General features: G+C 43.4%; 1 protein-coding gene across 1 annotated transcript in view; it reads left to right on the top strand.

The window, feature by feature from the left end:
• The window catches only part of ADGRG2 (adhesion G protein-coupled receptor G2), a 126,007-nt gene extending 109,348 nt beyond the window's left edge, over positions 1-16,659 (top strand). Inside the window, exons 22-27 of the mRNA XM_055121535.1 lie at positions 1,771-2,039; positions 4,529-4,628; positions 5,166-5,449; positions 8,098-8,199; positions 9,207-9,359; positions 13,187-16,659. Coding sequence (XP_054977510.1) covers positions 1,771-2,039; positions 4,529-4,628; positions 5,166-5,449; positions 8,098-8,199; positions 9,207-9,359; positions 13,187-13,371 — 1,093 coding nt within the window. The 3' untranslated portion in view covers positions 13,372-16,659. The remainder of the gene's footprint in view (positions 1-1,770; positions 2,040-4,528; positions 4,629-5,165; positions 5,450-8,097; positions 8,200-9,206; positions 9,360-13,186) is intronic.
• Positions 16,660-18,096: the final 1,437 nt, after the last annotated feature.

Raw genomic sequence — 18,096 nt, 5'->3', positions numbered from 1 at the left:
ATGAGACTAAATTACCATAAGGCCAGCCATTACTCAGTATGATTTCACCAGATCTAATTTCACACACATAACATGTATATGTCATCAGTTAGCTGTACTTTCCAATGCCTTCTACATTTAGCTATAGTTTAACCTTCTTTCCATGACCTCATTTTTAACTAATAAGATAATAGGGGGAATCTGGCTATGTTTTGAAGAGTGAATATAGCAGCCTATTGTACGAAAAGCAGCTGCTATGCTTCTGGAAGTAGGTTAGGAGGAATGGGGATGAATTAATACTCAATAGGGGCCACTATAGACTATTTATAAGGATGGCTCAACAATCTGAATGTGAAAGGGTCCACATAAAATTTTTCCATTTGTTCGCAGGGATGCATTTGTATGCATTGTTTTTTTAATAAAGTTGTTCGTGATGATTTATTACATTAAATATTCCAACATTAATTCCACCATCATGGCACCTTCCCACCACCATTATTTCCAATTTTCCCAACCGCCACCCAAGGCTGTTTCAATAGCAGGTCCTAAATATTTATTTTATATTGCTTGTTGGACTGGAGTGATAGCACAGCAGGTAGGGCGTTTGCCTTGCAAGCGGCCCACCCGGATTCGATTCCTCTGTCCCTCTCAGAGAGCCTGGCAAGCTTCCGAGAGTATCCGCCTGCACGGAGAGCCTGGCAAGCTACCTGTGGCATATTCGATATACCAAAAACAGTAACAAGTCTCACAATGGAGACGTTACTGGTGCCTGCTTGAGCAAATTGATGAACAACAGGACAACAGTGCTACAGTGCTATATTGCTTATTATGAATAATTTGCTAAACATGATCAAAAAAAGATTCCCTTAGAAGAAAGTGTGTGAAGATTGTTGTATCTCACCCTGAAGCCATCAAGCCTTTGTATAAGAGATTACTAACATATTGTTACAGGTTAAAATATTGTGTGTTAATATTTTCTTAATTGAGATCGGTTGCCTTCTACTTTATATCCTATCCAATGTGGTGTGCTGTTCTTGGTATACCAGTGGTGTAGAGTTGGAGATATCACTCCAGGTATTCTAAAGTTTTGATTCGGATGCTACAGCTGGAGTTAAATTTTTAGCTTGTTGGTGACTTTGCGGTCTGGAAGCATCTCTGCAGATTGTTGATCTTTTTCGACATTTAGTTATGAGTCTCTGGGTCATGGCCGGTTAATAAGCTAATATGGCACCAGAGGAAGTTCATAGGTGTGACTGCCAGGCTCCAGGAAGCACAGGAACATGGAGGGAGGTAGCCCATCCCCGATTCCATGAGAGCCTGGAGATTTCGGTCACAAAACCTGTATACCTGGAGTTTCCCAACAAATTCATTCCTGGATGAGGTTCATCCTGAAGCTGTGGAGCCTGGCCATGAGCATGGCAGTGATTGGAGTGTGGAATTTTTTACTGCCATGGCTTTGTTTTGAGCAGGTGGTAGGCTCACCCACCCCCCTCGGGGTGCTCCGGATATGAGAGTCAGCCTGGCAAGAGGTCTAGAAGCATCTCGGCAGCTTGTTGATCTCTTTCGAGATTTATTTGAGTCTCTCTGTGTGCATTGTTCTTTTGCTGTTACTGATGCTGGCTTTAATCCTGCCACATGCACACATACACTCACTCAAAGAGAGAAAATGCATATAGACATTTGCCAAAGGATAAAAATAAATGACTTGAACTCAGGAACAGCCTGATAGCTCTGCTCACATAAAGGCTGGCAAAATACAATGCTAATACTTTTCTTTCTCTGTCCTTTTAGAAAGATCCGGCGGGATTACCCTTCCAAAATCCTCATCCAACTATGTGCGGCTCTGCTCCTGCTCAACCTGGCCTTCCTACTGGACTCATGGGTTGCTTTGTATGAAGTCCGAGGCCTCTGCATCTCCGTAGCCGTACTTGTGCATTATTTTCTCTTGGTTTCGTTCACATGGATGGGTTTGGAAGCCTTCCATATGTATCTGGCTCTCGTCAAAGTGTTTAATACTTACATCCGAAAATACATCCTTAAATTCTGCGTTATCGGTTGGGGTATGTATAAGTTTGCTGGCACATTGCCTGGCCTTTCTCTGAATTTCCCCTGATGATATTATTTCGAGTTGCCAGAGACAGTGAGGAAACAGGCCACACTTGACAGGTTCTTTTCTTATCTGTAGTACTGCCCAAAGAGGAAACTTCTGTTTCTTTCCTCAGTACCACTTTTTTCCCCAGATTGGTTATGAGCATAGAATTCTTTGAGGTTAAGGCTATGAGTCTTCTTTGCATCTGAAGTGACTCAAACTGGGACCTGTACACAGAAGTTGCTCCAGAAATGGAAAAGGCTCACTTGGTGATCACAAGGCCACAATCTGAGTCTTGGAGCTCCCAGAAGCCCCACTCTATTCTGTGCCTCTAGATACCACATTCACTTGTGACAGTATGCTCAAAAGGGCACAGAGAATATACATATAAAACCTAATATATCTTTGTCCCCATGGCACATCACGCCTCTTACTGGTGCTGGGTCACAAACTCTTAGATGCCCCTGAATCAAGGTTTCTTTCCATTCGAGCCCCTCTCTCCTTCCAAATAAATATAGGCATCTTCTCAACTCTACTTGATTTACTCTGGGTTTAGAGACCATCTCTAATCTATGCTTGAACACTTCTGGTATTGGGGAGCTCATTACTTTAGAAAACAACCAGTTGTTTCCTAGAGTGCTCTGGTTGTTTCTGTTTCTCTATGAAGTTCAGTTGGCTCCCTGCTGACACTGACACACTGATCTTGGTCTTGCTATCTCAGAGGAAAAAAGAAACAGTAATAGGTCCATATTTCTGCCAGAGCCCTTTAGATTACTTGTAAGTTATCTATTACCTGTGCAATGCCCTTGTTTTCAACTTGTGAATTCCCAGTGGTAAAACTGGCTGAATGGTAGTGTGATGACAATTTCCCCTAAGGCACACAGCTTGAGAGCAATCAAGCCTGCTTTTTGCTTCTTGATGGATATGCACTTCCTTTCCACCATGTATGGCTGCCATCTCGTCTCCCTCCCTCCCCCACTCCCTTCTCGTCTTCCAGATCAACATTCTTTTAGATATTCCTTATCCAACAACACGCCTACCCCCATCACTCCACCTGTTGTTCTCTCTTTGTGAAGAACAACAGAACGGCATGTTCCAGCATATTTCACCTGCCCTCTTCCCCAAAAGGAACTAGCTCTGATGTGTGGATTCTGTCTTTAGATTCTGTGTGGATTAGATTCTGTGTGGATTCTGTCTACTTTGTGGAAGACAGAAAGGCCCAGTTCTCTGGCTGGGAATGAATGACATGACATAGTCCATTGTTTTCTTTTTAGACAGTATTGGACTTAGGACAGCCTCATACCCTGTTACTGTCTCTGTAAAGAACAGTTATCTAGGAATTAAATGAAATGCTGTGTGAAATGGTGCCAGTACCTCCTCCACCTGTCAGTGAGAAGGAGTTGTTTTTGTTTGGGGAAATGTGGGGTCGCACCCAGTGATGTTCAAAGCTTACTTCTGGCTCTGTGCTCAGGGGTCACTCCTGCTGGGGCTCACAGGGCTATATGAGGGGCCTTGGATAAAACCCAGGTGGGCTGTGTGCAAAGAGGTGCTTTAACCCCAATACTATATTTCTGGCCTGATAACCTATTGGGGTTTGTTTTGCTTGCCAGAATGTTGAGTGTGGCTCTCAGGCTGATCTCTGTGGCCCGAGTATGCTTGGTTCTATATGAAGAGGGGTGAAGGGGTAAAAGGACTCCTCCCCAGCCCAAAGCCATCTTAAAGTGGGCAGAGTCTTCTCATTGTGCCTCCTCTTAGCAGAAGTGCCCACTAGCATATGACAGAGCCTGCATGGTAGCATTCACCTGTCTTACACCAACCAGCTCAGGCTCTTCAACAGGTTCCAGATAATTCACTGGGGACTTTGGGATTCTGCATTAAAGACTTGCAGGAGGTGATGGTAACCCTACCGTGCTATGACTCACTTGTGGTTAACATGTTCGAGTCCTTCATTTGCCTGTCACCTGACCCTTAAAATGATACTCCCGATCTGTGTGACTTAAAGGTAACTCTAGCTGACAAGCACCAAAATGTCAGGGGAAGAGAAGTTCTCACTCATGCAGAGTCCAGTTTTCAGGGGTGGAAGGTCTGTGTCTTGCAGCTATTCATGATGCAAGCTGCTGTGGCACTTCCTCAAGACAGGCTTTCAAGGATGCCCTGAACTTTCAAGAAAAGCCCGTAGAGGAGCTCACAGTGTTTTCTGTGGGACAGACCAAGAGGAGGAGCAGGTCCCTTCTACCCACCTTCTTCTGGCTAAAACCCAGTTGTATGGCTGCATGCACCTAGCTGCAAGAGAAGCTGGGACTGTCCAGCCAAGAGGCAAGAAGTAAAGGAACATCGGTCCCATGACAAGCTCAGCAGTCTCTGCCTCCTGAAAGCAGTAGAACAGGACATCTGTTTTTTTTTCTTCTCACCACTGTTGGTTATTAGAACTGTGGGTGACCAATGTTTTCTGTGTCCCAGGGATACCAGCTGTAGTTGTGATCATCATCCTCGCTGTATCTCCAGATAGCTATGGGCTTGGATCCTATGGGAAATTTCCCAATGACTCGTCTGACGACTTGTGAGTATGAATTCCAGAGGCAATGGGGGCAGCGCAGGGGGGGATGCTAAGTGAAAGGGAAAACAATTCCCCATAGAAGTGGAGGTTCTACCAGCAAACTAATGTTAGCACTCATCCTAATCAATTCTTGTAATATTACAGCAGCCCCCACAATTGATATATCTAACAAAAGGACATTGTTGGAAAGTTCATTTTACCACATAAATATGAAATAATGGATTGAGGGAAGTATTTTAGAACTATTTTATATGCCTGTGATAAAAATAAAATGTGACTTACAGTATGTTAGGAAGAACTCATGGAATTGTTACTAGGACTTAAAGGGGCTACAATCCTAACTGTTTTTAAATACTTTAATCACCACAAATCCTAAAATAAACCCTTAGACTTTTCTCCCGCATTTCCCGATTGTGGGGACTGAGAACTCATCTTCTTTACTCTCCAGTGCTTGTAGGAAATGTTTCTGTAAAACATAGATTCGTTGTAGCCCTGTGAACCCTGTTTCAGCATTGTACTTTTTTTCCCCTCCATTTCTAGTTGCTGGATCAACAGCAATGCTGTATTCTATGTTACCGTGGTGGGATATTTCTGTGTGATCTTTTTGGTGAACCTCAGCATGTTCATTGTGGTCCTGGTTCAGCTCTGTCGAATTAAAAGGAAGAAGCAACTGGGAGCCCAGCGAAAAACCAGTATTCAAGACCTCAGGAGTGTTGCTGGCCTTACTTTTTTACTGGGAATTACTTGGGGCTTTGCCTTCTTTGCCTGGGGACCAGTTAGCACTACCTTCATGTACCTCTTTGCCATCTTTAATACCTTACAAGGTAAGCTGTCCTCTACTGAATGCACATGGAACCATTACCGGCCAACCTAAAACTATTGCCACTCCAAGTTAGTCTGTCTACATGAGGCCGGAGAGCTAGTACAGGAGATGCACTTGCTTTGCATGTGGCCATTTTGACCTATCCTGGTTCCATTCCACATCCTGTCTGTGGTTTCTCCTGAGCATAAACTAGAAATAGACCCTGGACACTGCTGCAATTGGCCCTCAAATACTCAAAAATGTCTACAAAGATATTCACCTGAGGCTGGTGCGGTGGGACGGTGCGTTGGGCATTTGTCTTGCATGTGGCCAATCCAGCTTATATTCCCGACATCCCATATGGTCGAGCACCACTAGGAGTGATTCGTAAATGCAGAGCCAGGAGTAAACCCTGAGCATTGCCAGCTGTGATCCCAGAAGTCAAATAAATAAATCAATAAAAGAGATACTCACTTTGGGGCTGGCAAAACAGTATAAGGGTTAAGGTGTTTTCTTTGCATCCTGCCAGCCCGGTTCAAATACCCAATATGGTGCCCCAAGCACCACTGGGGTCACTCCTGAGCACAGAGCCAGGAATAGCCCCTAAGCACCTCTGGGTGTACCCACACATACTCACACAAATAAATAAATAAACAAACAAACAAACAAATAAATAAATAAATAAATAAACAGGGGTACTCACCCCTAAATCTATTTATCTTTAGGAAAGGCTTTGAGATCGCTGTTCATGAAATTTAAGAAATTATTTTATTCCCGTGGTGAGTCAAGTACTCTTCAATTGGTTATCTTTTTTTCCCCCTTTTTATTGGAGTTTTCATGCCTGCAGAGAGCACAACTACCATAACGGTCCCTTTGAGGCTCACTGCCCTCACCTCCTAGATCTGGAGATAAGATTTAATTTCTCTTGGAGACTGTGAGAAACGTGAGTGGCGGTCAGACCCCCATGGTTGCAGCCTGCCTGGCGCGTGGCTCAAGCAGAGAAGTTGCTGCGTCGGGGCTTGCGGCAGAATGGGGAATCTACTTGGGAGATTCCCATTCCTTAATGAAGCCCAGCTGCAGGCATTTCCAAACCTCTTGGAATTCTGAATTCTTTTGGATCAGTGCTGTCAAAGACTTGTCAGCTATAATTAATTTGCGATAGAAGTGCTTTGGCATTGAAAGCTGAGCAGGCTGATAGGTTGATATTACAATAACTAATGAATGTGCTTTGTTTCACAGTATCTATTGGGATGCTTTTTGTCGTTGTTGTTGTTATTGTTGCTCTGGGGCCACAACTGGCGGTGTAGGGGATAGGAAATCAAACCCAGGCCTCCTGCATGGTCCAGCCCATCGAGCTATTTCTCCAGCCCAGGATTGCATTTTAACTCCCTTGTTATCTGCTTGTTTTCAACTTTTTTTTTCTGTTTCGTGTAGTTCCTGTAGTTCATTAGGCAATAAATCATTTTACTGAGATTTCTTTTTTGGAGAAAGGGGGTGTTCACACCTAGTGATGATCAGGGCTTACTCCTGGCTTTGTCTTCAGAGGTCACCATGGTGGGGCTCCGGGGACCATATTGGACCATATTAGGTGTGGGGGATCAAACCCAGGTGGGCCATGTGCAAGGCAAGCATCCTCCTCACTATACTATCACTCCAACACCCATGTTACTAGTTTTTTAAAAAATGAAATGAAATTTTGACCTGAGATTGAAGTCAAATGCCAAATTTGGCTATTGTTTCTTATTTTATTGGGAGGATGTCATTTAATGAGTTTGTTGGTTGTTCATTTTCCCCTTTAAAGTACAAATTCCTGATTTGGACATCCAACGTTCGCACTACACAGTATTAAAATGAAAAGCATTATTTGCCAACGGTGGCATGTGAAAGTAAGAGATGCTTGGGGGAGGGAGGGAGTATGCTTAAAGCGTACTAATCATAAACACAAAAAACACCTTGCACATCTTCCTGTGGAAAATGACCCTGCATCTCTTCCCTTACCCCATGTCACTGCTCACTAGACTGTGAATAACTAGAAGGACTGTGTTATTTCACTTATAGAAAGCAACGAACACCTGGTTCGCAAAGCTTTGGGATTGATTTACGGAAAGATATGAAAGTTCCGGCTTAGACCCAGCTACCCCCATTTGATACACATCATTTCCTCCTTCACACTACCTGGAATAGCCTCACTGGGGGAAAAAGGAACAAGGGCATACGATTCTTAGGGCGCTACAGGTACCCTGCCAGAAGGATGTTAACATGGTTCTCCCCAAGCTAAGGAGGAAACTGGTCAGCCCAGAGGCAAGGGCCATGGCTGTGGGCTGAAGAAGGAGGCGGGGGCTGGAGACTGAGTAAGGGGCATCTGACAGAACCTGAAAATGAATTCTACTTACAGAGGGCCGGAGAGGGCAACTTTGGAGCCTTAATCTCAGCTGGCACAGGCTGGAGGACTCCAAAGATAGGGAAAGCTGAAGTTTAGTTTGGGGAGTAGGGATTTATTTACCACAGAACTATCTGAGGATTTGGGATATAAATTTTTGTTTCCAATTTGCAAGATTTCACTTTGCCTACAGCTGCCAAGGGCTTTTCTTTTTTTGTGCAAAGTAAGCTCATGACATCTGACTGTTAGTTTGCAATTCATTGTTATTTATGGGTTTCTTTCCCCTCTAGGATTTTTCATATTCATCTTCTACTGTGTAGCAAAAGAGAATGTCCGAAAGCAATGGAGACAGTATCTTTGTTGTGGAAAGTTACGTCTGGCCGAAAATTCTGGTAAAGATTTATTTACCTTATTTTTTTTCTTCTCTGAAATCTTGAGGAAAAGACCGAATAAGTTAAGAATCAAAGGGTGATGGGATCTGGGAGGCAATGAATGGTCTGGAACTTACTCAACAAAAAAAATACTGATTGCAAACATGATGGGGAAAATAACCTAGTGAACTAAAAAAAATTAATCATTGCTTAATCCGGGAACTTGGTAAGTGGTAGCATTATTGGGTTGGGTGCTGCTTGAGTGAAGCAACAGTGAAAGTTTTAGATTTATGTCGTTTTGAGCTCATGTTTTCCATTTACTCAAAGGAATTTTTAATAAGTCCCTTCCTAACTTCTGAAATCTCAGCTCAATCTTTTCTCTACAGGTCCTGGTTGTTAGTTGCTTAATTTGTTAGTGGACCAGAAATTTTAGCATGCAGCAGGTTGTTTGGTTCTAACATACATATGACTATTTTGATGTTTTTTCATGTGTGCCCTGTTAGATTATAGAGCAAAAAAAAATGTTCTTATGAAAACCGGGGAAATGAAGCATTGTTTGAGAAACTAAATTCCTTTGTCCTAAATCCCACCTGAGAACACCATCTCTGTAGTATTACCAAGATCTGGTTGCATAAGATTTGGACTCAGAATGGCAGTGAATACAATTCAATCAATTGTGTGGATTTAAAAACCATTACTCATCACTAGATGGTCAATTTGTGTTCTTAAGACAGCCCCTGGATCTGATGTAGTACCTAAGTCAGTGGATATTTATAGACATAATCAAATCAGCTTGGCTTACTTTTGAGTTCCAAGAGAATATAAATTACTTTTAAGCAGACATGCATGTAATAGACACATGTGTACAGATGTAAATTGGGTGAGTTTGAGAAGCAGAATCTGAGCTTGAGTGTATAATTCCACGGGACCTAGGAAATGAGGGTTAGAGCAGGGTACTCTGTGATCTGTCTCTTGCATTGAGCTTCAATATACTGCCCTGTTTTTCTGTAATGCTTATTCTGCTGTAGACTGGAATAAAACTGCTACTAATGGCTTAAAGAAGCAGGCTGTAAACCAAGGAGTGTCCAGTTCTTCAAATTCCTTACAGTCAAACAGTAACTCCACCCACTCCACCACGCTACTAGTGAATAACTCACAGGCGGGACTCACAAGCGGGAATGGTATGTACATCTCGATATAGTATTTCTCAAGCTAGTGTTTGCTTAACATAGTTCTATCATCCTTGCACAACATTTCTGCTAGGAAAAGTGAATAAAGGCCTAGTGATTGGTGGATCAAAATAGAGCTCCTTATAAAAGAAAATGTTTATCAATCCAAATTTATTCATTTTAGAGAAAATACCAGAACAGTTGGGTTTTTCTTCCAAGGTTTAGATTTTTGGGTCTGGGAGATAATACTATGGTTCAATGCATGCTTAGTAAGCACCGGACACAGGTTTGCTTCCCGTCACTTCATGGTCCCTCCCCAGCATTGCCGGGCATAACCCACTCTAGGGTGGCCTGGTATCTCTGCTACTACAGGGCCTGAGCAGCAACTCATCCTTTGGCCCTGCTGTCCCCCAGACTTCCTGAGCACAACATGGAGTCCTCTGCACCCCTAAAAAGATATAAAGATCTACAAAATAAATCCTGATTTAAATATTACCCAATGGCTTCAGGACCTGGCTATTCCCGTGTAAACAGTATTTGGCGGGTACCTCTATACTGGTCACATCTTCTACACTTAAACATCTCCCTAGTTGTGGGGCTGAAACAATCGTACAGTGGGGTAGAGCAACTTTCCTTGCACATGGTTAACCCAAGTTCGATCCCCAGCATCCCCTAGGGTCCCCTGAGCACTGCAAGGAGTAATTCATGAGTGCAGAGCCAGGAGTAACCCTTGAGCATTGTGGGATGTGAACAAAACCAAAAATTTCCTAGTTTTCCTTAGGATGTTTTCCATAGTGTGTGGCAGTGCCCAAATCCCCATAAATTCATTGAGCACTGTACCATGAATTGTGACCAGTATAGGTGCCCATGTATGTCACCAGTATAAGGACAGATGATTGCTACTGCAGCTCTCTCTGCTCATTAAGTTCTGACATTTCTGGCAAAAATTTCTCTAACATTTTCTTTCTCTCATGAGACTGAGCTGTTCATGACTCATAAATGCTCATCTACATATATCTTTCTCAACTTCTTAATCTATTCTTTGCATTTTTATAAAAAGATTAAGATTCTTCTGGTATATTTTCTCCTTCCCTGGAGAACTGATTTTCCGTCATCGTTTTAGTGTGCTAGTGATTTTTCTGAAAAATCCAAATCCATTTATAAGGAGGTTCACCTTACTACTCAATAGTATTCCCAATGCCTGCAGATAAATTCTACTGTTTTGCAGGACGTTTACAATACAGTAGAATGTCTCGAAGGCAAAGTTTCCCAGCCACAGTACAAAAATATCTACATCTAGAGGTAGATCATCTTTGGTGTGTGTGGGGGGGACTGCATTTGGGGATATATAACAGTATCTTTGGTCTTCACCCACTAGATAGCAAGAGCACCCATCCACTTGCTCCCTCCCCATCCCCCACCCCTAGCTGTAACAACCAAAAATATCTTCAGACATTGTGAAAGGGGCTTTGGGAGATAATATCCCCTCCCCCTTCCCTGAGAGCATTCTCTGTATAAGAGAAGAGACAGCTGCTATGTGACCTTAGCTCTTTTCTATAGCTACCACAGGGAGAGTGCTGGGCTTTGTGCCAAATAGCTCTGTCAAGAATGACTCAGGGTAAGCAAATAGAGGAGATGTAGTGGCAATCCGGACTGGTTAATAAGTTAGTGTGTGAAGCAAGTGTGGAACAGAAACATCAGAGGTGTGAGGTGAGTTGAGTCATTCCGAGTCACAACTTAGTGACCACACTGACTAGTGTGGAAGTACGTGAGTGAGCTTTTGAGGGCAGAGTCCTCTGTGTCCTGGAAAGAGCTCAGAGATGAAGACTCACTTGCCTACTGTACCCAGCAGGGACCATCCTTCCGGAATCAGACAGGGTGGAAACAGCCTACTGTGCACTGATAGTTGACCTGGCTGATCTCACAGCAGGATATTTTTTGAGATCTCACAAGAAGGTGGGGTGCTTGTTAAGACTCCAAACTGGCCATGTGTCCAGTGCCCCCTAACATGCATGCCGGCTAGATTCCTACCTGACTCCTCCGTCTTTACCAGGTTGTGCGATGCAGCTAGGAAGTTTCAGGAAAGAAGTCGGAAGTTGGCTGATTTATTAGACCAGGTCACATGTTCCTGCACCAACACCAGCTACTGGTGACAGTCACATTTGTTGTTTGAACTGCATCAAGGAGGGATGTGTATTAACCATGCCCATCCCCTCACTGGGGTGAACAGTATGTGTTTCAGTCTGAACTACCTTAGAGGCTTGGGTGCCAGCAATCATCTGACAGTTTGAATGCAATATGTTACATTTATCCCATGATTTCTGAGCCATGTAACCATGTCACTCACTATCTGAAACCTTCTTTTCATGTATTTTTCTCTGCCAGGGTTTCAACCCAGGGCTTCTCCCATGCAAAGTATGCACTATGTTGCTGAGCTATATCCCAGACCCTAAAATCTTCCTTTCTGAAATGGGGACAATAGTAGGTGATCATCATGTAAGGTGATAAAGGAGATTCTGCTTCAAAAGCTCTCAGCCCTGTTATCATTATGATTATAATGACATTAACAAACATATGGGCTTAATATTTTTTCTCGCTGTGTCAGCCCTGTACAATGGTCAGAAGGAAGGTACAAGAACACACAGGGCTTCAGCAGCAATGGCTGACCCCGGCCCAACACAGAGCACTCCCACTGCATGCATACAATTTGGGGCCTGCTTGAGGCTGGAGAGGTACAGGATTGGACCCCAGGGGTCCTGATAGAGTGTTCTTCATCACCAGTCTGTGATCTGGTGCCAATGTGTAGGTTGAAGAATGCTGTTCCCGAATGCCCAGCTGCTTCCTGGCACAGACTTTCAGAGTGGATTTGTGGTTTCTTCTGGGGAATCAGGCCTTGCCTGATACAGTCAGAGAGGCCACCTGAGTCTCAAAGACATGATTCCTGGCAATGACTCTGATAGCTGACTGTTCTGGGTTTCTCTGAGACAAGTTTTATTTTTCAGTAATCATCGGGAACCAAGGACCTTGTAAGGGGCTCTCTAGTTATCTGTTAACTATCATCTCTTGAGGACAGAAGCAGGCTGTTTGGTTAGGTTTTTATTATCCATATGCTAGCTACTCGAATCCAATATATGTTCCACCAGAGTTAGAAAATGAGCAAGTAAAAGATCAAGTAAATTGCTTTGCTTTCTAACCTGACCATTTCATTCACTATATCACTGTCATCCTGTTGTTCATCCATTTACTCGAGCGGGCACCAGTAATGTCTCCATTTGTCCCTGGCCCTGAGATTTTAGCAGCCTCTCCTTACTCATTTTTCCCAATGATTGGAGGCTCTTTTCAGGGTCAGGGGAATGAGACCTGTTATTGTGACTGTATATCGAATACGTATATCGAATACGTCACGGGGAGCTTGCCAGGCTCTTCCATGCAGGCGGGATATCATTTCATTAAAACAACAACAAAAGGGGCTGGAGCAATAGCTCAGTGGGTAGGGCGTTTGCCTTACACGCGGCCGACCCGGGTTCGATTCCCAGCATCCCATATGGTCCCCTGAGCACCGCCAGGGGTGATTCCTGAGTGCAGAGCCAGGAGTGACCCCTGTGCATTGCCGGGTGTGACCCAAAAAGCAAAACAACAACAACAACAACAACAACAAAACTGCCATAGAGAACTGATTCCTGGGCAAAGTTCACCTCCATTTTGCTTCCTTTTAGTAGCATTAGGGAAGAAATGAAATGGAGCTAAAGTATGACGGTGCGTTATAAATGTCTCTGGGGAAATGGTATGTCTACTTAAGACCAAGTTCTTCATGGCACCACGGTGTTGTCATTATATAGGGAATGCATCTACGGAGAAGAACGGTGTTTCTTTCAGTGCTCAGAATGGAGATGTATGCCTTCATGATTTCACTGGGAAACAGCTCATGTTCAATGAGAAAGAAGATGCCTGCAATGGAAAGAGCCGCCTCGCCCTCAGAAGGACTTCGAAGCGGGAAAGCTTACACCTCATTGAGCAACTGTGATTTTTTTCCCCTAAAATCAAAGCATGAGGCTTGACTGTGTGAAAAATGTTTAGTTTTACCTTTTACACAATGTGAGATGTCTGAAAATCAACTAGTTTTTTACTTGGCCACCTTAGAAGGAGCATAAGCTAATTGAGGGTCGTGGGTCCTCATGGAAGAGGAAATCAAGACATTTAGCCTGGCTTATAGACACTTGTGATTTTGTTTCTGGTTCTTCATTTGAAAAGATTACTCTTTGGGGCTGGAGAGATAGTGCAGTGAGTAAGGCACTTGCCTGGCATGTGGCTGAGCTTGGTTCAATCCCTGGCACCACGTAATGTTCCCTGAGCACTACCAGGGGTCACTCCCAAGCTCAGAGCCAGGAATAGCCCCTGAAAACTAGGGGGCATAGCCTTCCATCCACCCCATTCCCCAAAAGAAATCGCTTTTAATCAACGTTAAGAAAAAAGTGGTTAAAAAAAAAGAGTACTTCCTCTCCTAGCACATTTTAAAGAGGTTCAGTTATCTTGGGTAACATCCTGTAAAGCAATTGTTGACTTCAGCCTGTTGGTGAGTTTAGCTGTGCATGCCTTAGTGGTAAATAAGCTAAATTCTCGTGATCCACATGTTGAAAATTGTATGTCTACAGTTTTTGTATTTATTTCTACTGTGTAAATTTATTTCTTTGTAGAATCATAATTGTGTTGTTATGTCTAATGTGATAATTCAGAAAATTTCTTGTCAGCTCAGTAAATTCTAAAGCTCTTTTTGATTACGTGGCATGTGAAATACAGAAACGTCACTGAAATCAAGAAATGATGAGATGATCGAGAACGGGGGTTAAGGCACTCACCTTAAGACTCCAGTTCCATTTCTGACACCACATGATCTCCTGCGTATCAGGGTGCGGCCCTGGTTGTCCCTTCACACTGCTGGGGTGGTCTGAGTAATCCCTCGCTCCACAGAGCTGCTTCCTGGGACCTTGCATTGAACCTCGAGCCACGTTAGCCAAGCATTGCTCGGAGGGGCCTGAATACCACTTGAAAGCCTCCCCCCACCAAAATCAAAGGGGGAGGAAAAAAAGGAGAGGGAATGATGCCAGCCAGAGTGGGGAAATGTGAACAGACAGCACTACAATGAGCTCAAGGCGGAGCCTTTGAGTGACTTATTTAAAAAAGAGGGAAAAAAAAGGTGCCCTCACTAGTCAGACACAGCCCCATGGGCTGAAGGTTTGGGAAACAGCAGGCGTATCATGTTTTAGTACCACTCACCCTTTGGGGGGGGCATCCTGGTGCAGAGGACAGCCTGTACAAACACACATGGCATCCAACGCCCATATCATCTTTTAACCTATCCCTAATTATCAAATGATGGACCTGATCACCAAGCTGTTTTCCTGACTACCTTGACTACAGTGGGGGATGGAATCGTAATTCAGAACACAGGTCAGGAAAATTGTGAACATAGAAGAGATATAGATACTGCCATTTCTCAAATCCCCAGAGCCTGTCCGGAAAGGGGAATGTATATGGAAAACATTCTGTTGCTGTTCTTTACAAAGGTAACTGCTGCATGGTACCTGGTTGACTTGTAGACTGGTAGACCCTGATCCAGGCAGAGCTCTGCTGATTTTTGCTAATGTGTCAGGTGTTGGATATCATTCGCCCCCTTTCTTTTTCTTTTTTGTGTTTTTACACAGTCAGGTATTGAAAGAGTTGATAATGATAGGACAAGGGGGCAATAGTGAACTATACTGCAAGGCTCTTGTTTGCATGTGTATCAAAATCTGATTTTTGCCTCCTTGGAGAGGGCCTCTTGCTTCCCACCTATAGTGGTTGGAGCTGAATCTTAAGTATGTTCTTATAAGGAAATACTTTCAAGCCCAGCAGTTAGGTGTTTTTTTTAGCCTTTTCACTAAGGCTCCCTTAGTTAAGGCACATATTTCCAGTGAATGTTGTGTCCCAGGCTAACTACAATGGCATGCTAGGAGTGCTGATTTATCTTGGCAATAGTTCTTCTCCACTTTATTTGTCTTGCACCTATATGTTAAATATACAATGTGCGACCACCGAAGCACATTTTGAATCCACCAAATAAATTTGCAGTTAAGTCCTCTTCATGTGAGAATTGGCACGCAGAAATGTTTGTGCTCTCTCTGGGGAGGGCAGCATGGAAGTTGCCCCACTGACCAGCCACCACCCTTTGGGACAGCAGGCACACTGCAGACCTGTGGGAGGAGAGTTCTGCCTCACGAGTTCCTCTTTCTCATTTTCCTCTTATTCTTTCAAGATGGTCTTTGGGACACATGTGGCCATTGGCACGTGGGCCTGACTCAGAAGCCCTCCCAGTGGCTACTTCCTTGGCTTTGAACAGTGGGATTTGGGAGTTCTAGCGGAGCCCAAATGGGGGAAGCTGACCTCCGCTCTGCAAGTTCTCTGAATTCTCTCTTCTTCCAAGACACTCGGCTGCCTCACAGATGCTGGTACTAAATTGATAAGGAAGGAGGTGAGATATGCTAGAATTGGGGGTAAGAATCCAGAAACAGAGTTCCCGAACCCGTATTCTGTAACCATTGTGCACAAAACCATACTCAGTGTCCAACCAATGTCCTATAGAATGCTAAGTTCCTCATCCTATTTTGTATTTTCCTATTTTGTATTTTCTTGTTTTGTATCTGACTGTGGTCCTTAAGCCAAATTCTCTTACTTTTTTTTTCCACTTCAGACAGATAAGGGGCAGGGGGCAAAAAGAATGTTCCTGGTAAGTGTCATCTTTTGGTATAAAACTGGTGTTAGACTTTGAGGCTTTCTTGAAGGGGACAGTGAGGCCAACATGAGGAAGTGAAGATGGCACAACATTGGCCAGTACAGTAGCTCCTCAGAACCTTCCAAAGTGTTTCCCCGAAACTCTATAATCATGAATACCATAAACTCATCCCCTTTTTGCAGCAAGCCGCATCATGATTATGATCCACAGAAATGGCAAAATGGCTTCATGCTGATATTAAATTGTGTCTATCAAGGTGGGTTTGTGAAGAACATTTTGATCCAGAGTTAACTTACTATGCCAACAGTTTCCCAAATGGACTTGTGTTTTTATCACTTTGTCTCCAAGACAGCACTTAAAAGGATCTTGAGTCTATTTATGCCACACACTTCACGGCCTCGGCTGGACTTAGAATAGGAAAAAGGACAGACTGGATGGACATGAGAAGGAATTATAAAATGGGGGGAATCCTTATTGGTATAATCCTTTTGCCCTTCTTTAGGGCCTATCTTCTTAAATTGGGGGGTTTGTCACAAATTTTTTGTTTTAAAATAAATTTCTTTATGATTCATCACTGAATGCTTGATTTGTCTGCCCATTTTATTTGCCTGGGGTATTGTGGAAATTTCTTGGGCATAAAGGGGTTGCAATAAGGAAAGTTTTAAGAAGCCCAATTCTACAGCTGAATACCTAAAAGTTGGGACACACAGAAGTAAACACATTTGAAAAGTATCCTCCTAAATATATTTATAAAAATATCCTTCACTGTGCTGAAATCTTATGCTCCCTGCTGTTTTCTCCCTTCACCCTCCCAGTCTCACACTAGCTCAAACTAGAGACAAATTCACACTCTTTAAAATAGTGTGATGAAAACCAACATGATCTCCAGTCAACTACCATTAAATTGTCGCAGAAATAACTCGATTTTCAACAACTTGAGTGAGAACTGACCCTTTCCTTGGTGTCAGAGCTGGAGTGTTTTTCTTTAGTCAAAGACGAGACTAAAGGGAAAATGTGTTGGTTTTCACCTTCCCCCTCCCTTTCGGAAGCCCCTGTGACAAGACAATGGATAGACTGCTGGGTGGTGCTGCGTGGTGCAAGCCAAGTTCAGTGTGGGGATGTGTTTGAAGGTCGTGAACCAGCTTCCAAAGCAATAAACACAATTCATCACATTCCATATCTGATTCTTTTTGTTGTTTTTTTAAATGCTTTTAAAGATTTTTTTCTTTATTTTGTATTTCTTTATTTTTTTCTTTATTTTGTATTATTATGTAGTTTTGAAAAGCAGATTCTTTTTGTTTGGGGGGGGCAACAGGGCACTCTGCACTCAGGAATTCATTCTAGCGGTGCTCAGGGAACCATAAGGGATTGGGGGGGGGGGGTTGAATCTGGGTCACCTGTGTGCAAGGCAAATGCCCTAGTCACTATACTATCACTCTGACCCCTAAAAGCAGCTTCTTGACAAGTGTTTGAGAAATGATTTGGAGACAGGTTTCAATTGTTGGCTTTTTTGTTTTGGGGTCACACTTGGTGGTGCTCAGGGGACCATATGTGGTGCTGGAGATTGAACCCACTTTGGAAGTTTGGCCACGTGCAGGACAAACACTCTGCCCACTGTACCCAGAAAAAGTGCCTTCATGGTTATGGCCACCAAGATATGAAAACTTTGAGTTTCACAGCAGAGGATGCTAAAATATGGATCTGATATTCATATAGCACCACATCTCGCTCAAAAGGGATCACCAAGGGACTGGGAAGATAATACAGGGTCAAGGTACTTGCCTTGCACGAGGCCAATCCTGTTCATTCCCAGTACTGCGTATGGTCCCCTGAACACCACCAGGAGTGATCCCTGAGCACCGAGCAAGGAGTAAACCCCGATTCCTGCTGAGTATGGCCTCAAACCCCTTTTCTCCCCCCAAATCACTAAAATTCACTTGGAAAATAAAAGGCAGGACCATTTCTTCTTGTTTTTAGCCC

Source organism: Sorex araneus, chromosome X (assembly GCF_027595985.1).
Source record: "Sorex araneus isolate mSorAra2 chromosome X, mSorAra2.pri, whole genome shotgun sequence".
In the NCBI taxonomy this organism is placed as follows: Eukaryota; Metazoa; Chordata; class Mammalia; order Eulipotyphla; family Soricidae; genus Sorex; species Sorex araneus.
Note: the sequence above shows the minus strand (reverse complement) of the source record. Positions and strands in the feature narration are given on the sequence as shown.